The following is a 22317-nucleotide window of genomic DNA, read 5'->3' on the forward strand; positions in this document are numbered from 1 at the left end:
GCTCACGCAACGGCTGGTGAGGAAATTTTTTTTCGGCTGAATGCGGGCGTAAGAGAAACGAGCTCAATAAAACTTGTTGTTGGGCTAGTTAATTATTCATCATACTGCAAGATAATTAATGCTCCAATGACTTCCGCTCTCATCCACCCGAGTAAACACACACGATACTCGTGTGTGTTACTTTGGTGCATGAGTGAGTATTTGCGGGAGTCGAGGCTGTGCTAATTACCTTGCAGTATGAAATGGGCAACGAGGCCTTGCGAGCAGAGCAGACGACAGGCGATGCACCAGCGCCTTGGGTTCAAAAGAGAGAAAAAAAAAAAACACCACCTGCACGGCGTTTGCACTTCAGTAGCACAAACGTTTGCACCACTGATTTTGCGTACCACGACACAATCGAACGCACCTTGAAACCAAAAACGGTTGTGTCAAGCCGAAGCCATTCCAAAGTCATAGTCGTTCGTTCTTTCCCATAATTCTCTTCTTTTCGCGTGGATATCCGCCATGGTGAGTTTCACGCCGTGTGAATCGGCGATTAAAATCCATTAAATCGGACCATCGTTTCGCCCGACATTGCTTCTAATTGGTGTCACCGCTAACTACCGATTCCTGAAAATGTCCTTTCCGCGCGCAGGGTATCGATATATGCCACAAGTACGACCGCAAGGTCCGCAGGACGCGGCCCAAGAGCGAGAATGTCTACCTCGGGCTCTTGGTTAAGGTAAGCGTCGGCGACGTTTTCATAGAAACGAGAGTTGCTTGTATCTCGAGCTTTAAGTCTCGTGTACGCGAGCTTCGAAGCACGTTGTTGCTGTCAGCAGTCCATGCTTTGTGGCTTTCGTCGAGTTGCTTCGGCGCGAGTCCGAAGCCGCCCGCTTGAAAACACGGCTCCGCAGGTGTACCGGTTCCTGGCCCGCAGAACCAACGCCAAGTTCAACAAGATCGTGCTGAGACGTCTCTTCATGAGCCGCATCAACCGGCCGGTGACGTCTCTCGCTCGCGTGGTGCGTGTTTCTGTGGCCTTTGATACGTTGTCGTGTTCGTGCATGTTGCCGCCACTCTGAACACGATGTGGTGGTGGCACTAGCCGTCATACCCCGATTCAAAGTGGATGCCCCCTAATATCCGTCCGTGCGTCGTCGCAGGTCCGCTTCATGAAGAAACCCGGCCGCGAAGGCCTCATCGCCGTCATCGTCGGCACCGTGACCGATGACCTGCGCATCTACGAGGTGCCCAAGCTGCGGGTAAGTGGACACCCCGACTGCCATTTTCTATCACGTGAGTTGCTAGTGTGCAGCATCTGAACTCGTGTGTTGAGCTTACGCTGCAATCTACATCGGTCAGTGGCGTGTTCCTGTGTTAAACTTGAGTCAGGCAAAACTGTCAGGCAAAACGCTGAATTGGCTGAGTCGGTACAGAATCATGAGACGGCGCCGCCGAATTGTGCGGGTATGATGGAGGTAATGTGTGTGTGTGTCGTTTTTAGTCTCGTCTTATTACACTGCGTCGTTTCGCAATAATGAGCTTTCGTGTCTTTAATCGCTCTACCACAGTGGCTCGAACAGTTCAGAGAAAAGTGGAAACAGGAACCAAGATCAGATGCTAACTTCACACGAAACTAACTGTAGCATGAGTGTTGCATTCTCACACGAGATTTGTGGTGAATTATGCCATGAAGAACTGACTGAAAGTCAATTCATTTGAATATTGGAGGTTTCAAAAGAAGCTTGGCTGCTTCTCCAAACTTCTCAATGCAACCAGTAGCTAAAAACCCCATTGCAGAGCTGCAGAAGTGTCACTTTGAAGTTATTAACATTGAGTATGATTACTGGGACCGCATGCAGTATTAGGGCATTTGTTTCGGATGCCAATAGATGAAAAAGCAGTGGTTTTCCACCTTCACTTGCTCGTGTGTTCATTGTCAGATGCTGTTGGCGTGGAGTAAATCGTAGGGGTATGCAAATTGTGGCCAAACATATCTAACCATACATTTACACGGAGTGCCCTGCAAATTCGGGCAAGACGTTAGAAAAAGTCCGAGACGCTGCAGCATGGTAACAGATTTATTAAAGGGGCACTAAACGCAATTATCAAGTCAATGTACATTGTTGAAATGGTGGTCCAGAAACCTCGTACTGTTACTTTTGTGTCAAGGAAGTGCTTATTTTGAAATGAAATTGTGTTTTAATGGTTTGCATCGGGTTAGCACACTTCTCACGTCACTGTTGCAGTGCGCAACGTTAACCGGCCTTACTGCGCGGCCGCCGACACTAGTAGCAGCAGAGCAAAAGCAGCGAGAGCCACAGCAGCACACAACAGTTCAACAATTTCCTGCCATTCGCTCAGTAATGGCAGACGTTGGCTCAGCTGGGCCCCACTAGAGCGCATGACCTGTCCAGTTCAACCATGCCAAAATGGGAACTTTTGAACCACTCGTGCCATTTTTCATAGTAAACGTCTGGTGTGTTTTTTTTTTCTATGAATCAAACAGAAACGAACCAGCAGCATTTTATTACATTAATTAATCTTTTAAGGGAAGCATCAACAACAGAGCAGCCAGGATTTTAAAAACTTTCAGCCGGAGAAGCCAATTGAATTAGCATGGGTCCCTGCCCACTCGGGGAACACTGGAAACAAGGAGGCGGGTCTCTTGGGCCCAGTCTTTCCTCGTGAGGCACAAACTTTCTTTAACGACATCACAAGCTTTTACAAACGCTATCGGCGTGTCGACCCATCCTCCGATAAAGACCTTATGAGAGCGTAGGCCACGATACCCCGCCGCATCCAAACTTACTGTTTTTTTTAGTCCTCACCGGCTGGCACATGCGCATCAGTGAACACAATCTGCCAAAACTGTGGCGTGCAAGAATTGGCTACGCAAAATCACGTGTTGTGGGGCCGTGATGGCTTTCCTTCCCCCAAAATGCTCCTGCCAACTCGCTCACGGTCAGCGTGGGAGGAGCTCATTAAGACTCCTATTAAGGAGAAGCAGCTCGGTATTGCTGCCTGGGCCGAAAGAGTCGCTGCCCGCGCTGAGCCACATAGAGGACCGCAACTTCTGTCAATAAAGTTGGTTCCTCCTTTCTCAGTGTACGTTAAGGAGCGCCAAACTGTTTAAATTTGCAGAGTCTTCCACCATGGTGTGTCTCACAATCGTGCCGTTGTTTTGGCATGCAAGAGCCTGTATTTTATTGTTGGTAATATTATTATTACTACAGGAACCACATGATTTCGTTTCTTCCTGCTTGTGGGCCCCCATTGAAACATGATTTTATGGCACTCCACCTCAGTGGAACTCTAGTTTCTTACGATTAGAGTTAGAATTTGTGGAGGGACAAATGTAGAGGCTGCCAGCATAATCACACGTTGGATTAGACCAATTGACAAGTCACTAAGGGCTGGCCCCCTTCTTCCAAGTAAGGGACCAAGCGGAAAACGTGCCATTCCTTCGTGTTGCAGGTGTGTGCCCTGAAGGTGACTGAGAGGGCCCGTGCTCGCATCCTGAAGGCTGGTGGGGAAATCCTCACCTTCGACGAGCTGGCTGTCAAGGCCCCCAAGGGCAAGGGCACCGTGCTCATGCAGGGTGAGTTTTATTGTTTCGTACGTTGTAGTGGAGCTTTCCTTAACTGTGGAGCCATCTCTCCTGCAAGGCATTACGTTTTGTCACTAGTAGCGTGTGCTAGCGGAAACATGCTGTAATTTTTTCTGTGTAGCTTGCTCAAACGAAAAGTATAGCAGATTTAAGGGGAGACGTGGCAATGGGAATGTTTAATTTTGAAACTTATTTTTACCTTCAATACTTGGAGCATCTTTCCTGTCATGGTGAAATATTAGACTAAAAAAGCAGTAGAAGTTCAGACAGGAAAATTTTACTATTGTGCTGTCATCAAAAACTATGAGTAAGTTGGGTTCCAGAAAATGCATATTTGCAGCTTTGCATTGGCACAGTGCTATCCCATTGGCATCATCTTAAGGGGAGACGCTCCTCGAAAAAGTTTTTTTTTTTTATTTCTAGTAATAGAGACTTGAAAAGTTTGTTATTAGTATAGTTTTTCATGCAGATTTCAAATATGCAATCATTTTTTGTGTAGCTGCTATAATTATTGAGTTATGCCATGAACAATAGCAAAAAGTTACATTTTTTTGCGGGCACTCTTTTATGTACTAAACTTTCAGTAAAAGCACTGTGTCTGATCTTATTTGACTCTTGGTAGATTGAAAAGTGCAAATATCTATATAGATATGTCGCAGAAATATTGGAACCAAGAAAAAAAAGTTGTATTGAATGACTTATTATTTTCAATCTCCCTTGAAACAATAAGCTAATATTTTCACAACTAATGCTGGTAGGCATTGCAATTTAGAGTAGATATTTGCATTCTGCATGTGTTGTAGAATATGTGTGCCAAGTTTCGTTACTATACAATGAATATAAGTTTCTAAAAGGCTGCCCGGAAAACGTGAAACTGTCAGAAAAAATGAAAATGAGAAAAACAAGTTTGAAAGTTCGCAAAGTTGGCATTTATTAGGAAATCATTCTTTTTGCATCAAATTGGGGCACAATGAAAAGTACCTTGCCTTGAATGCACTGCAAGTGTCTAGAAGTCCCCTGCACCATAGCTTGGTCCTTCACGGCTCTTGCGGTCAGTGTCCTCAACACGAGCTCTCTTCGCTGTGTTGCGACGGTGTGCCCTCGCTTCTGCAGTTTGCTTCAGGTTCATCTTCCTGTTGCGCATGACGTCACAGTGGTCACCATGTGTGGCCAGATCTTGTGAGGGGAGAATTCTAATGCCTTCGAGCACTTCTTCAAAGCCCCTGTGGCCTTTGTTGTACCAGAGTACAGCAAGAGCGGTGGCTGTCTTCACAGTTGTTCTGGAGGCGAACTTTGTTTTTGGACATAGCAGCCATATCTTGCTGTTCAGCGATTCGGCTGCATTCTGTGTCTTGCCATGAAGGCACCGAATAAGGAGTTTCTCCTCTGTAAGGCGCTTGTAGATAGGCATAATTGCCAATCCTTGAGCCTTCGTCAACAGTGGGGTGTGGCGTGGTGCAGGCTCCCCCAGTGCTTCCGCACGCTTGTGCTTGCACCACGAATTTGGTCCCGCGGGGCAAAAGTTGTGGCTACTGGCGCCATCACTGGAGCAGCAATGAAAATACGATGCCCATATGGCAGTGTACATATTTCGGACACTGTCCTTGTTGCTCGTGATGGCGATCTTGTAATATGTTTGTAGTTTTATTATTGTCGCATCTTTCAGTTTTTCGCCTCGTGGCAGTGGCGTTGCCAATTTCCGTAGGGCAGTTCCCAAGCGCTTTGCAACGTGGTTCGTGCACTCTTCTTTGTCAATGGGGGTGTCACAGTATACATTTGCCTTGCAGACTGCAGTGTAGGCCTTGCTGTCACCATCACTTAGGAAGCTGGTGAATCGCAGTGGAGTTTCATAAGACAAGGTCCTCTGCCATGTATTGACAGCTGCCGCAGGTTCCATTGCATGGGATGAGCAGTCAGTGTTTTTTTGGCAAACTGGAAGATGAAAAGCTCGCCATATCTCTTCATCCTCCCCAAGGTCCCTGTGTATACTGCAAGCATGGCAGTAGTTCGAAAGAACTTCAAAATCGAGGCAGAGCCCCGTGTCCAGGGACACGACTGTGCCCACTCCATTGTGGCTTTTATGACCTCTTTTCTGCCAGGTGCCATCAAACATGACTGGCACATCTCTGCCGCCGACTGTGTCCTTCGTGATGTTTCGTGCCTGGTGCAAGTTTTTGCTCACTGCCGTCATCGCCGCACCATGGAGCTTCTTGCAAATGCTGTTGAATGTCTTGTGATGCATCGGGCTCGGAAGACCGAGAATCGCACAAAATCGTGAAAGTTGGTCGTGGCCTGCGCCTATAGCGCGTGCTGCCAGAACTGCCTTCACGTTTACAGCAAAGCTGTCACGCGAGCTGCCGCTGTCAAAACGAGCGCTCGTTCCCTGGTCCCCGGCCGAAGCAGTACGTCTCGACGTGTGCGTGAACGAAAGTGCACATTCAGGGTAATCAGAATTTTGACAGCACAGTTCGAGAAATGCCGAAAGTCCTTTGCGCTTTCCAGCTGCCTCTCGCACGCCGAGCTTCCGTTCGCGGCAGGTTGGGCATTGCGCACCCGCCACAAGTGCCGTCAGCGCATCGATTTCGCAAAGCAGCATGTTCGCAGTAGCAGCATCTACCGGTCTACGTTCACTCTCGAAGAATCCAATCTTCCTTTGGAATGCACTGACAAATTCCACGGCAGCGGCTATTTCACAACCACTGTCGCAGGGTTCGGTGACGGTGTTAGGCCTATCCGAAGTCGGAGCGTCGGGGCGTTGGTCGGGGGCGACATCGTCGTTCGCTGTCACTTTGCGAAGCGTCAGACGCCGTTTCCCTCGATACTTGTGGCGAGCTCTGAACTTTCGATTATCTGAACTGCACTTCTTCGGGCTTGCCATGACGCAAAAATGCAGAGAAACGCAGAAAAACTCGATCGCGACGTCTGAGGCTTCGCTCTTTTGCCGGAGAGATAGGAGGTGGAGGAGCGTGGAGCGCACCGCCGTCCAATGGCGGCCTCGCGCTGTGTGCCGCGATATTCAAAACGCGTGATGTACGCGTTGTTTTTCTCGTTTTTTGTTTATTCTGCGTGAAGGCACGAGACTGGCTACTAGTGGATTATGAAGGATACGGCCTTCGCAGCATGCGTGCACGATTGCAAATGGCGGCCAACGCGTCGTTTTCGCGACAGGACGACGCGAACTTCGCCGTTTTTCGCGACTTTCAAGCGCATTTCTCGCGTCACCGCTGCCCACTTGGAAGCATTTTTTGATAATTTCTCGTGCGAATTTCAGCTTGATATTTTCAGAAGTAATAGATTATAGTCCAAGGATGCCAATACAGCCGGAAAAAAAAAAGCGAAAATTTTCCGGAAAACCGCGACTTTTCGACCCGCGTCTCCCCTTAAAGAGGACAGGTCAGAGCTCCATTCTTTCATCGAAAATTAAGACCAGCTTCCTTCTAAGATTTGTTGTCGTGGCTTTGAGTTCCATTTTCTCGGCTTTCCATTTTCTAATGGGGCGGTCCCATCGAATTTCGAGGCTAAAACAAGCTCCTCGTGGGTTTCCTCTGTGTGCTAGGACTCTCCAACCGAACGGTGAAAAACTGTTAACATTCAAAACATATGTGTTTTAATTCACCTCAAAAGTGCACCCTAAATACTCATTCTCTCGTTCGAAGCCCATTGCAAGCGCACCAAGAACTGTCCTAGCTCTGTAGGAACGACAAAAGTTGCAGTCACATCACACCAGATCTGTAGTAAGCGTAGGCGTGCGCAGGTTTCTCCATCACGGCGAACAAAGGTTCATTGCAGTGCGCCGCCTCCCTATTATGTCAATGTGTGGGTCTGCGTTTGCACCCCCCCCCCCCCCCCTAGGTGACTACAATCACCGACCGTTTATTCGGACATGCCCGTTTATTCGGACATCTTCATGGCACCGCCACTCGCCCCATCGATCCTAATGTAAACTCGCGCCTGAAAATTCGGACGCCCCACTGTGTGCCATTCGATTATTCAGACTCCGTTTGACTGACCGGATGCGGTGCCGTACGCCGTTACACGCTGACAGCGACGTTAACAATACGTTTGCTAGGTTGCCAGCACTGATATGCTGCACTAGCTATGCATGGACGTCTGGCCAGTGTCAAAATGCACGCAAAAATCGCCATTGCCGATCTCGAAAGGCCATGTGTGGAGACGCGTTTTTTTATTTTATTTTAGCCAGTCGAGCGGCCAAGCCAAACCACCAACAAAGTCTGTTGGCTATGGCGTGTTTGGTGTGTGTCAGTCAGCTGCATCTACGCTAGGCCTGGTTCATCTTGTTCTCTGTGTTCTCGCTTTCTTGCGTGTTCCTTGGGGTGCTGAAATGGCTCTGACATCACCCGTTGCTGCGCCGTCGGGAGTGAAGAAACGCGGCCAACGTGAGAGCTACAAGACGCTCACAATGGCGAAGAAAGTGGAGATAATTTGCCAGGTAGAAGGTGGCCGAACTCAGTCTGACGTGGCTCGCGGGAATTTTCTATTTCCAAGCAAACCATCTCGGAAGCGTGCGTGTGTGCAGACTAGACAGTTTTTTCATGCAGTAGGGCCTATAAAAGTGCTTTTTTTTTCTAGTGAATCCGTTTTTTTGGACTCCGGATTATTTGGACTTTTCGGTGGTTCCCGTTGAGTCCCAATAAATAGTCGGCGACTGTATACGAGTGGCCACCTCCTTACTCCTCCCGTGCAGACGCCTATTGTAGTGAGGTGAGCCGTCTTGGAGACCTCCGCACGTTGTGCTTGTGCAGCACACGTGCGTGAGAGAAAGCCAGCAGACTGTAATCAGCACGATGAGCGTCACAGCCTTGTGTGGCCACTTGGCCAAGCTACACTTTCACTTCACTGCTTGATTTGACGCCCAAAAGCCGGAACTGTCCACATAGAAGAGGTGATATGAATTTATTTAGCGAGAATAAATGAATCTTGGTGCGTGTATCGTGCTTCCTTGAGCTACTGTTAAGAAACGTTCGCAGCAAAGAACATGCAAGCCACGAAAATGGTGGTGCCACCCCTGTAATAAGCAGTTGCTCTCACTCATCCCTGGGCCTTTTTACTACAAAAATATAGCCAGTCTGTTTTCTGCACTTCGATCCCGAGACATTCTCATACTTTCATTGTGCACCCCCTGTCTGTTTTCTGCACTTCGATCCGGAGACATTGATGAATGCTGTAAAGCTGCCCATATTTGTCTGCATGCCATACAGATTTTTATAATTGGCTTTTTGTATGTTTAGTAAAACAATATGTGGAAAACATTTGAAAAATTATTGGTGTGCCTATCTGAATACTAAAAAATACAGCAATAGCATTACGGATGGGTCCCTGTAAATATATTCATGCAAGAATTTTGACAAAGTTATGACTAACTAATTAGTTTTGGGATGACAATGAGGGTCTATTGAGTATTGTAACTTGGAAAAACAATAGAATCATGAAAATTGATTTCAGTTATGATGTCAGCACAGCAAATCACATCTACATGCCAAATTGCATTCATTGATTTTCAAAATAATAAAAATAGTTTTCGTTGCCACGTCCCCCCTCAATAAACGGAATTCCTGGTTAAATGCAGCAACTGTCTTTACTATTTTCTTTTTCATACTTTCATTGTGCACTCCTATTCATTTTTGTGTAAGTGGAACACCTATTGGAACGTATTTCTAGTTTTTAGAGGTGCCTTTTAAGGAGAGTACACCGTGTACAGCAGCTACATCTTAGCATTACTTACCCACAGAGGGAAAACCCGGAGGCTTACCAAGAGGGCTCAAATTAATTTTCGGACAACACAGCGAGCTTTGAAAAGAAAAGAAAAAGTAATAGGTATAGTCATAAAGGACAAAAGCAGAGCGGTGCAGGTCAAGGAACAAATGCATATTACGGACATCATAGTTGTAACTGAGAAGTAAAAGGTGTGAGGAGGGCCCTTATTTAAAAGGCCAAATAGCCAATACCCATTAAACCACTTCGTCGCAGTAGTCTTGCATAAGTAGAGGGCTTGTTAATATGGAAGGGGCTACTAGCTGTCATGGGCTGCGGCACGATTTGTTTCTTACACGTGCATGTATGCCCGTATATTTAATACCAATATGGTAATGCTGACATCTAAAAAGATGCTATTGTTCAGTGCTGTCTATAACATGAATGCATGTGATGGAGCGTTAATAAGTAAAAATTCATGCTAATTTTCTTTTTGCCCCCAACCTCCCCAAACTTCCTGGATCTCCTCAATTCAGAGATCCCCAAGGTGTTACGTACCGTTCTTAAATTTAATTGCGATAAACCCTAGTAAATACAAAGTAACTAGAGCTAACCTTGGAGGGGAGGTGTAAACAGTAATTACAGTGCACAAATTGGGGTCGTAGAAGTGCCGATATATTGCAGTTGGTGGTGCAGTTTGTATGTAGGGCGGCTCATATTGTCGAAAGCCTACTGCAGTACCTAGGTGTAGACTGGCTGTATCTGAGAATTTGCATGATTTGCAGTCATTGTACCTGAAAATCAACTCTGAGACCACTCATAGATATCAGTTAATGTAAATGCTGTAAGGTGCTTAGCATGATGCACATGAATGGCACTTTAAGCGATATGGCGGCCTGTGACAATACCCTGCACCACTGGGCCACTCGCGTCCAAGTAACGTGGGTGCATGGGTGGTCGACTTTAGGCCAACAGCAAAGGTGATGGGGCGTCGCGACAGACGCCTCGGCAGTACCAGGTGTGATGGCTCTGTGAGCACGGGGCTGCCACGTATATATCTGCCCACACTGCTGTTTCTTTCGTGTTTACGTCATTTACAGGCAATTTGCTAATGGTTATGAATAAATGGACTGGTGTGCAGGTCATAATAAATGTAGCTACAGCATGTTGTGATTGTGCATCAACGTTACTTTCATGATACTGAAAACGCTGATACTGGTTACTTTCATGATACTGGATATAGTGGTTTTGGGACGTTAAACCCCACATATCAATCAATGGAAACGCTCCTGTTGCTGTTCATTGTGCACTGCAGCTGTCAGACGTTGGGTGGCACAGCACTGGTAGTTGGCAGTTGAAAATTAAAGGGACACTAAAGGTAGCTATAAAGTTGTAATAGTAGTCCAGAAACCTCATAGCGTTACTTCTGTGCCAAGAAAGGGCTTATTTTGAAATAAAATCCCGCATCGGGTTAGCGCACTTCAGATTATCCGCATCAAGATGCGGTCAGGTTCTCTTCACTGCTGCCGTGCACAACGTTGCCCGGCTTTACTGCGTGGTCGCCGACACTAGTAGACAGAACGAAAGCAGCGGGAGCCACAGCAGCAACAACGGCCCTTGATCAAATTCCTGTCATTGGCTCCAAGACAGACGTGTTCTTGGTTCAACTGCGCCCCGCTAGATAGCACAACCTGTCTAGCGTAACGACGCGAAAGTTGAATTTCCGAACCACTCGTGCTATTTTCCGTAGTAACGTATAGCGGTTCTTTTTTCTATGAATCAAACAGAAACAAACAAGCAGCATTTTATTGAATCTTTTCATGCACGTCAGGTTCTTTATTTAGTGCTGCTAGATCGATTACTAGTGATGAATTGTAGGTAGTTCGTCTGGTGTGATTGGTATCATTTTGAGAATGTCCTACTGCGGCGCATGTATTCTGGTGCATTTACCTTAGTTTCTGGTTAAATAGGACACTGCTGTTGATAATCTCATTTAAGATGCTGACATACATTGAGCCTTCACTCTGATGTAAATTGTTTGACTTTAGTGTCCCTTTAACATCATTCAAAAGGGGCCCAAGACAGAAGGTTCAAAGAATGAATGTGAAGATTTGATAACGGAATGCTTGTAGGAAGAAGGCGAGCATTGTTGAAGGGACATAAAGTAGACCAAACGATTTTTTTTTTCATATTGGTAAATTTTGGCTTTACAACTCACCACAGAAGGCTCTTGTTTAGCAAGAAAGCATGCTGTAAAAAATACTGCTGGTGCCGCCACCTGGAAGTTTTCACACCAGCTCACCATGATGACATGTATTCTGACAGCATCTACTAAGGTCTACGTAATAATCATTAAAGAATTCTTTACATCCCATTCTATGACAACCAACGTCCTCTCATTTAGGCTAATGTGTCTAAATTGCAAAAGACTTCGAAGTTATTGACGCCACAGTGATGCTCTTTTACAAAGGTTTTCAGCACAACTTTAAACTTTTAGCGCTTCCTCCTATACATGCTTCATGCTCAAGGTGGTAGGGTGATTTTTTCTGCCAATACTTGTAAAAGTATGTTTCTGTGCTAGTTATGGGACCTGGTTATTAGAGCGCTAGTCTCCAAGCTTTTCCAGAGTGTACATCTAGTTTATAGGAAACCCTCATCAGGGTGCTCAGCCATTCCTGCAATGAATTTTGTTGGAGCAGCTTTGAGGTGCACGTTACTTACTTCAAACTGGGTGAAATGGGGCATCAGATCCATGACGTCATCAAAACTGCTCGTGGGAGTGATGGCTTGGGTTGATCAAGTGTTTCAAGTTGCAAGAATTGCAACTATAAAGTCGAGAGTAGTCAATAAATTAAAAATAAAAAGGTTCTGTCCTACTACTTTCCAGATGTGTAATTACAACCTATGATGGCAAAATTGACTATGAAAAAACATTTTATCTGTCGATAATTGGTAATGTTTAGCTTTAGTGTTCCCAATGCTTTTCAGTTGGGAAACCAGTCTGATTAGGGGTCATATTCACAAGCCTTAAGAACTCACGCGCCAATAGTAAAAGCATGCGCAAAAATGAACAGAGCAGTGTGAATCTGTGGATATTCTGTGGGCATTGCTGATGTGCTCTTTGAATCTCTCTTGTGCGCAGGACCTCGCAACGCTCGCGAGGCCTGCCGTCACTTCGGACCTGCTCCTGGAGTGCCCCACAGTCACACCAAGTCAGTGCTGGTTCCCTCTATTTACTGTATTCCTTCTTTGGTGTTTATGTCATATGTGTGCTGTGCAATCATCTGCTGTCGGGCTCATTGGATAATGTGCTGCAGTAGGGAGGGCTGAATGAATGCCAAAAAGTTCATCATAATACATGCAGCTGCACATTCCAGTCATCTCCTACCTGCATATTCATTTCGGTGCAGAAAGCCATCCATGTTTTACTTTTTTTTTTTTGCTTGTTCGTTTCGCTCTCACTACTGGTTTCATTTGGGAAAGTGAGCATCAAGTGATAAGCATATAGCATAGATGTTGGAAGTGCTGCTCTGATTGCTTCAAACTGTTTTTTTTTTGTTCGTAACTGCTTTGAAACGGCACTGAAGCTCCACCACGGTGGTCTAGTGGCTAAGGTACTCGACACTGACCCGCAGGTCGTGGGTTCGAATCACGGCTGTGGCAACTGCATTTCCGATGGAGGCGGAAGTGTTGTAGGCCCGTGTGCTCAGATTTGGGTGCACGTTAAAGAACCCCAGGTGGTTGAAATTTCCGGAGCCCTCCACTACAGCGTCTCTCATAATCATATGGTGGTTTTGGGACGTTACACCCCACATATAATTATAATGAAACGGCACTGAAAAAAGTGTAGAAAAGAGTAGCCGTGTGAGTAGCCCAGAAACGCCAAGGAAACCGTAAATGCTCTGTATTGCGATGCGTCAGGCATTTGACAAAGACACGAAAGCAGCCGTGGAATGCACGACTGAAGGCAGCAATGCCTGTCAGGCTGCCAGTGGCTACTTTGTCAGGAGGTTCTGCTGGATCGAGTTCTGAGCTGCAGCTCAACACATCGAGTGTTGACGCTATGCCTGTTTCAGTTACAGTGTTGGCGTAGGTTGCACAATCACAACTTCTATCACTTCTCATGAAAGCGAGGGCGCAGCGACCGCCAGTAACATAAAGGCGCACCTGGCATCTAGGAGTGCAACGTTGCACAAGTTCCAGCTTCCGAGTGTCAAAATGAAAGAGGTCGTCAATGACAGCTGCACTGAATTCGCGATATTGGGTTTCTCCATGATGCAAAACATTCTTGGACCTCCGCTGTGAACTACGATGCTTTCAAAGAACTGCACTAAGCAGTATGAGCTTTGTGTCAAGCTTGCGGTGGAGTGCTCCCCTTGTGATATGCGCTTAGAGGGATTTTCTTTCCTGAAAGTCGCTGTTGACGCCAGGATAGCTGCATTCGAAAATGTCTGCAATAGAGGCCATTCGGAGCATTCATAAGAGAACAACAGCCTCCTCGGATTTCTTTTCTGTGATGACTGTTTCTCATCACGGCTTACACTACTAAACTTTCAAACGCCATGTGAACAGAATGGTTCAGGCATGCACCAGTGCTGCAACAAACTGTGAGGCCACAAGCACAGTTGAAATCAAGGAACTCCACAGGAACTGGGGCAACATATCTGATGTGTCATAAAATCTGGCTGACGTGTGACCACTATTCACACATTGCAGATAGCGTATTATTAAAATGTACACCCGACTTGCTGCAGCCCACGTTGTCCTGTCCAACTTTTGCTTGGTTTGCTCACTCGGTGCAAAATCCAGTGAGCAAGGGTACGTGGCTTGGAGCACAAAACACGTTCCAGACTGTCAAATGATTGTAATGTAGAGAAAATAGAGGTGCAAGCTGTGCTGATCTTGTTCCCGAGATCCATCGAGAGGTACAAGCTGCATTACACTACGATGTTCTCTCATGGTAACAGCCTTTACCGAGCAGGCTGTGCTAAGGCTTCATCAAGATACAAGATTGTGTCAACCATACACAAAGGTATTGCAGCAACCTTGCGTTTGCTAGTCGACAAGAAGGCCCAAGGCGAGCTACTTGAAAGAAAGAGAGAGGTCACTCAGGGCAGAATCAAGAAAATTCTAAATTACTATGGCAGTACTCTGAGGACTCAAGAGATTGATGTGCCAGGATCGAAGAGTGCATTTGAGCCAACCGTGTGCCACATGTCAACTGATGACCACCTAAGCATGACCAGTGCCCTGAAGGGCTAGAACCTTGGTGCGTTCATAACTGTGCTGTAGCAAGGCACAAGGAGCCCCCTGCTCACAAAAACAGCCTGCCCAGCTTTGTGGGTGAAGCTTTTAGAGCCTATCTTCAAGCAGCTGGGCGAGGAAACTCTTGGAGTAATGCAACGAAGAAGTGACTGAATACTAGTGAGTGCTGAAGACCAAACGTTCCTTGCTTCACAGTGTCCAGAGGGCAGTGGCTGAAGCCATAAGCCAATTCAACCAGGGTGTCACAAAGAGCGGCACTGCGGTAGAGAAACTGGGCTATATCATAGACTTCGCATGCCCAAAGACCGCACAACAGGAGCAGACTACCTACAGACGACTGCTGCAGACCTCTGTGTGGCCTGTGCTCCGGGGGCAGTTTTTTTTTCTTTCGTTGTTTGTTCTTTCGGTCATCGCATACGTCCTTACAGGATATCTTTGCGTGCTTTTTCTGAGTAAATGCGAGAACTTTGGTATTGGAATGTTTGTGTTTTATAGATCTAGTCAGGGATGTTATCACTAATTTAGTAGTCAAGTATACATACTTGAAATCGAGAGGCTGTGGACAAAAACATGTTTACGAGCGAGGGTGCAAGGTTGTGCCCGTGCCCTCACTTGTTCTTTTTAATGCTACCTTTGGATTTCAAGCACGTTGAATACATTAGAGCAAGAACGAGTTTTAATGAAGTATATGTATGCTTCTTTTTGCATCGTAAATGTGCTCACAATAATAAAGAGGGCATCACCGGCTAAAGCAGCTCTTTGGCATTGTTGTCATATGCTTCTTTTTTCACCCATGCAAAGTTTTTGAAAAGCCCATAACAGATTGGTGGAATTTCAGTATTAAAATGTTTGTATCTTTTGTTCTTATGCAGATATATAAATTATAACCAGATATTGAAGAAAGGGAAAAAAAACTATACAGTAGTGGTCAATAGCATTGAATTCACTCCAAAATTAAATTTCAGAACCCCCATCTTCCCTTTTAAAAAATGCCAAGCAAATATACTTTCATCTGTGAAGCAACATGCAATTTAGCGTGTAAACAAGCAAACTTAGTTCGAAACCTTCATAGGGAGATACGATGAATGTAGACGAGGGACACTCGAGAATTGTGTGGGCGCAGTTACAGGCGTCCCCCTAGTTTCGTATTTTAGTGAAGAATTTCACAAAACAGTCATTTCCAAGTCGGTTTACAGCCAAGCTGCAGCCGCTTCGAGCATCTCTACTGGTCACATAGTACGCTACCGAGGTTGCCATTGGCTACATCTGATAGGCCTCGCTCGCTGAGCGCTTGCGAGGATCGGCACTTGCCGCGCGTTTCTACGTTTTTCCGATTTCACCATGGATCACTTAAAGAAGCGAGACTTCCGAGCACGAAAGTTTGCAAGCAAGAACAAGTACCGAGGGCGTCGACGTAAGCCGAAGCGCAAAGCAGCGGTAGAAGAATGCGAGCCGCCGGCCACTAGGCCTAATCAAGGCAGTGGGGATACGGCGGCTTGCGGGAACTTTGACGAAATCGACGCTGCGATCAAGTTCATCAGCGCATCGGAAGAAAAGATTGAACAGTTCGAGAGCGAGAGAACAGAGTGTTGGTGGCTCTGTGAGCGGAGTATTTTGTGACATCGGCGCTCTGACATCGATGGTAGGCCGTGCTGTTTGTCCAACATGCCACACCGCTGGACTCGTCGTTCGCGACACCATGAGTAAACGTAAGGGCCTCTCTTCGTTCCTCGAGCTGCACTGTGATAACAGTGAGTGTCCTGAGTCAGTGGTTTCTGCCGCGCATAGTTCGCGGTGTGTTCTGCCGGAAGGACAGCCCACTGATGCCGGTTATGACTGGAGCTACCAAAGCGGCAGCTCGCGCGACAGCTTCGCCATCCATGTGAAAATAGTTGTGGCTGTGCGTGCGATAGGCATCGGGCATGAACAGCTGTCGCGTTTTTGCACTATTCTTGGACTGCCAATACCTATGCATCATAAGACTTTTATTGCAATTGGCAAAAAAGTTCATGCTGCAGCTACCAAAGCTGTGCAAGAAAACCTGGCGTAGGCGTGGATGATAACTAAAGAGAAAGTGGATGAAGCTGATGTTGCTGTCATGTATGATGGCACATGGCAAAAAAGAGGGCACAAGAGCCACAATGGCATTGGCACTGCTGTGTCTGTGGACACTGGTTTGTGCCTAGATTTTGAGGTGCTGTCGAATTACTGCCTCGCCTGTAGCCGGCACCTGGGCTTGGGTGATGAGGAAGAAATATGGCAAGCATTCCACACACGTGTTTGCGAAAAAAATAGTGCTCCTCTCATGCCGTGGAGACTGAGACAGCTTTGCGCATATGGGGCACGACATCCTCATGCACAACACTATTGCGCTTCACCTAGTTCCTCAGTGATGGGGACAGCAAAGCTTATACCGCTGTCGCTGATGCCAAGGTATATGGTGAAGTTGTTGTGGACAAGGAGGCGTGCACAAACCATGTGGCCAAGCATCTAGGCACTGCTCTTCGGAAACTGCCAACACGTCTTCCACGAGGAGAAAAGGTGACAGATGGCACAATTCAGAAGCTGCAGAACTATTACCGTATTGCAGTCACAAACAACAGAGGTGATATTCTGAAAATGCATCATGCTATCTGGGCCTCGTATTTCCATTCATCATTGAGCAGCACAGCAGGCAGCCACCGATACTGTCCAGAAGGGGCGACTGCTTGGTGCAAGCATAGGAGAGCCGAAGCGCTTGGGGAGGCCCTGCCCGACCACACACCAATCTTGACCAAGGCTCAAGGATTGGCTGTGCTTCCCATTTACAAGCGCCTCGCAGATGAAAAGTTACTGGTACATTGTATTCAAGGGAAGACCCAAAACGCTGCAGAATCTTTGAACAGCAAAATCTGGTTGCTGTGTCCGAAGACTAAGTTTGCCTGCTGGACAACAGTGTAAACTGCAGCTGCTATGGCTGTGCTGTGGTTCAATAAAGGACATTCAAGCGTTGAACATGTGCTAGAGGAGCTTGGTGTAGTGCCACCAGATCAACTGATCACTGTGGGCCAATCTTGCGACCAGAGGAGAATCGAAAGAATGCGTGTGAAACAGCCGAGGCAAGGGCTCATCGGCGGAACGTGGCGAAGAAAGCGCGCCTTGATGACTCCCTTCTAAAGCGGTGAAAAGGATCCACATATGGAGCAGGACAATTTTAGGTGCTCTAGCTGTGTTCCTTCTATGATCTCACCAAGTTTTGTGCAAATCACACTGTGTAATCATGAGTGAACATATTTATAACTTTCAAATGCATTTTTCTTGATTTCCATTTTGAGGTAATTCTTTCATCCTGTGCACAATATTTTTGACACATAAAATAGTCCTATCTTGATGAAGTCCTATCTTACTCAGAGCCTATTCAGCCACTCTAGAATACAAGTATCTACTTCAGGTTGCAATATACATCACAGATTTTTTGTTACACAACTTAATACACTGACAGAAAGATGTAAAATATGCATTTAGTACTTTTAATTTTTTAAAAAATGTGCAAATAAATCAACTACTTGAGGTACTTTTCTGTATTGTACTGCTCAAGTGCAGCAGAATGAGCCATTTTGCAATTCTGTGTGAAAATTTTTAGTAAGCTTTATTATGTGCACAGAAAACCCTATATTTTGATATCAAAATTGTAACTCCGAAACTACTATAGCTATCAGAAAAATATTTGCAGTTATGAAATCAGCACTGCAAGCTTTACTAACACCTAAAATTTCAAGGAAATGGGTCATGAAATTAAAAAAAACCTTTTTCGAGTAGCATCTCCTCTTAAGGGGGGAGGTGGCTTTGAAAAAAAACTTTTTTATTTGTTGACCTACTGCAATGAAATTTGGCATGCATACTCATAAGTGTCTAGAATAGGGAAATATGCAGTTTCATCATGATAGCTTCAGTAGTTCTCAAGTTACATAATGCTACACGATCCAATTACATGGTCTGCTCGTGGAAAGCCTAGCGCTGCAACAAAACATGCCAGGAAGCTGCGAATGATGTTGATCTTTACTCAAAAGAAAGCTACAGGGTATGACACTCTCGGAATTTTTTAGTAAGTTCTCGTTTTTTTTTTTTTTTTTTGTAGAGATCATCATGGCTGCCGACACACATTGTCAGAAACAATGGCACGGACAAATCATCGTCTAGAAAAATAACAGGGCCACAAAACAGAAATTGAAGATTGCTGTACCCACAAGCAGTGTTTAGGGATTCAGGGAAAAAAAACAATCAAAATCGGTCCAGTCATTCTCCTGCTACTCTTTCCACGAGCAATGCACAATGTCCAAAACACACTTGTGAGAAAAAGCCTGTCGAAGTTTTTGACAGGCTTTTTTTCAATGAACTTTTTTGTTTCTCGTTGGATATTGATGAAAATTGGCACAGACACTAAGAATAACCTCACAGTGCTTCCATAAAAATTCTGAAGTGATACCACGAATACTTTACGAGAAACAAATTATTTCTTCATTGAACCATGTGGAGGGGCTGAGCATAATGTCAAAAAAAAAAAAAACAGTATTGAGAAAGCTGCGTTTAAAGTTTCAACTTTTCTTTACGTCTCCAAGACACCTAAAAATTGTGATCTCAGGTTTGTCTTGTGATATTTGACTTCTTTTCATGATTTACTCCTTTTCATGAGTTACAAAGAACAAGTATGAATTTTAAACCAAGTTCTTTGTATGAAGGAGTGGTGTGATTGGTATGACAGAAAAGATTGTAATTGAATAAAACCATATACTGAAATTACTAAACATACTTTTTTGTGATGAAGTTGTAATTAGTGTAATTAAGTACTTGATTGCAAATATTCACTGAACTTTTTTTTATTTGGAGAGAAGTTTATTGCATCAGAAAAATGGATCACACCATGACGGCCTATGCCTTCTTTCAAATAACAAAGTTATGGGCAGAAGACTGGTGGCACGGGAATTTCTAGCAGTATAATTAATGACACGAAACGGGCATATAGAAATTCGTGCCCCTGATTCACACATGCTCTTTCGCCGCTCTAGCCGTGAAACGCATCATCATACAGCCGGTCGCGGAAACTCTAATCTACAGCAATTCATTAACCTCGGAACATTCATAGACGTTCGTGGCGATATCAAGCACGGCTCGAAGCACGTCTGAATCGCATCACAAAAGCTTACTGACAGCACTCCATATGACCGTGGGGTGCGCGGCCGCGTGGACAGTGCAGCCGGCGCGTAATGCACTTGCCGGCGGCGTTCGATGACGATGCGCGAAATGTGTAACTACGAAGACAAAAAATCGGCACGCACTGCACTTGGCATCGCATTTTCGAATGACGACGCGCGAAACTGCTAGCCGCTGTTCCAAGCGATCCTTGGGGGGGGGGGGGGGGGGGTGACGAGCTTGACTGTGTTGTCCGCTGCCGATGCGTAAAGTGCCCGTACAAGATTCAGAGGAGCTAGAGAGTGATGTGGTACATTCCTTGCGAAGAAGCACGTCGCCAAGAGTGCGCTTGCGCGTCGTTCCTGCCCGCAGTCTCGCTGTCAACGGAGTTAGGCCTAAAGCCGACTCCGATGACGCGCAGCACTCGTAGACCGCTGCGCGCCTGCTCGTAGTAATCTGATCGTGCATTCGGTGCGGCCACTCGTAGTAATCAGATCGTGCCGCCGCTTACAGCTTCATTGCTTGCGAAGAAGCACGTCGCCATGAATGCGCTAGCGCGTCGTTCCTGCCCGCAGTCGGCGGAGTTAGGGCTAAAGACGACTTCAATGACGCGCGGCGCTCGTAGACCGCGCTGACGCTCGTAGTAACCTGATCGTGCATCCGCTTACTGCTCGTAACTAAAGCGTAGTTATATCTTAAGTGATTATCAAGCCGTAAACACGTCACGAAGTGGCGATTTTCGAGAGCCATGTCCTCGCGACACACAAGCAGCAGACGACGATCTCCCGGAGCGAGCATCGGGCCAATGGCGAGGCGAGCTGAGGCAACATGGCGGCCACGGCCAATCAAGGGCCTCAGAACGACCTTCAAACATTTGCTTTTTGCTCGCTTGTTGTTAAAAGGAGTAGCCAGCTGAGGCGAGAAAGTTAAACGCGGAGAAATGCTCTTTCTGATGAGCCCAAGAAGCAGGCTCCCGGCCCAAGCATAGCAAAGCTATTATTTTTTGAAAATCGCCGTTTTCTCGCCATTTCCAGAAAATTTTTGCTACCTAGGTGGGTGAAACGAATTTTCCGAAGCACTTCTGCGCGGTTTTCAGTGTAGATATTTTGGAACCAGATAGAAAAAGGGTTCCAGAAACTGAAAACTTGAGTTTCAAAAAATCGATTTTTTTGCCATTTTTCGCGATCCCAAAGCCGCGTTCCCCCTTAAGACAGATGAAAAAAAAGGGCGCATGCGACATGGCACTGCTGGAGCTGTGTTATTTTTGCTGTTGGTCCAGACTGATTTTGGATAGTGCATGTCATTTCAGTTGTTGACGGCTACTTTATTTGTTCTTTCCTGCCAGGCCATACGTGCGATCCAAGGGACGCAAGTACGAGCGTGCCCGTGGCCGAAGGAAGAGCCGTGGCTACAAGGCTTGAGTGCTGTGACTTTACCGTTCCCAGTCAAAATAAAACACCGCCTGTGGCAACCACACCTTGCTGTTGTATTTTAGCCTTTATTTTTTAAGTGTCTCTTTAGATTGTTACACTGCAAACACATCTAGAGGGCTCCTTGGGGGGGGGGGGGGGCTTATAGCGGAAAGTACAGCAGCTGTCGAAATGTGTGTTGAGTGATTCACTGGAATCGGGGAGTATGAGCACACCTTGTCGGTGATAACTTGAAGATCTGTAAGTGTGCGCATCAACAGAATAGCAAACAGAACAGGTGTAGCCTGAAAGATATCTAAAAACACTGACTGTGTGTTATCAGCGCGACTTGCATCTGAATAGCAGACAAGACAGATTGCTGTGGCTCATACCCGTTGGGGCGATTTGCCAATATTTTCATGTTCTGAACACCCACTAGCAACACATTCGACTGGCGTAAAGGGAAAAAGAATTGACCGTTATTCAAATTGAGCTTCTACAGAGAGAGAGAGAGAGAATAAACTTTATTGGGTTCCAGCATGCGGGATTCCCTCCGGCCGCGCATGGCGTGGGGTTCACCCTATCTCACGTTACACTAGAAGTCCTAATGTCACGCGGGCCTAGACCTCAAGGCCTTCGTGCCCCGTCGCCGCTCGGGTTACTGAGGGTGTCCCCCTTTCGCCTTTGCAGCGCCAGTGCGACCTCGAGCTGCCGGACGGCCCTTCGCTGGTCTTCTGGGTCCGTAGACCCCACACGCTGTTCTACTTGCGGCGGTAACACCGGACCGTCCGCGCTGTCTGCGTCACATCCCCAGAGTATGTGAGCCAGGGTGGCTCTCGCGCTCGCGCACACACTGCACATTTCACTCACAGCTTCTACAGAAGAGTAGTGCTTGTGTGCAGATGACCATTTCGGATAGATATGAGCAATTCGCCATCTTGCTTGAACAGCAAAGTAGCCTGCATTGTTTTTGTCTACGGTGCCATCTTCTTGAAGTTGTCTATTTTGCCGGCTACGTGAGAATTGGGTTTGGGATGGCCGCCGTCCACTTGGCTGTCTATTTAGCTGACAGGCTCTGGCCTCAAGTGGCCAGAGCATGTCACACTCTATGAATGGGTGGTTGAGAACGCGTTCGGCCGTTTTGCGACGATCTGCAGCTATGCGCAAAAA

The 22317-nt window shown here is 46.3% G+C and overlaps 1 protein-coding gene across 1 annotated transcript; it reads left to right on the top strand.

The window, feature by feature from the left end:
• Positions 1-446: 446 nt before the first annotated feature.
• On the top strand, positions 447-21214 carry RpL18 (ribosomal protein L18). The gene is made up of 7 exons (XM_037430516.2): positions 447-507; positions 635-721; positions 897-1004; positions 1146-1244; positions 3460-3583; positions 12447-12516; positions 21084-21214. The coding sequence occupies exons 1-7, from the start codon at positions 505-507 to the stop codon at positions 21157-21159; spliced, it is 567 nt and encodes a 188-aa protein (XP_037286413.1). The 5' UTR covers positions 447-504; the 3' UTR covers positions 21160-21214.
• The last annotated feature ends 1103 nt before the right edge of the window (positions 21215-22317 follow it).

The sequence above is a fragment of the Rhipicephalus microplus genome, chromosome 7, assembly GCF_043290135.1.
Source record: "Rhipicephalus microplus isolate Deutch F79 chromosome 7, USDA_Rmic, whole genome shotgun sequence".
In the NCBI taxonomy this organism is placed as follows: Eukaryota; Metazoa; Arthropoda; class Arachnida; order Ixodida; family Ixodidae; genus Rhipicephalus; species Rhipicephalus microplus.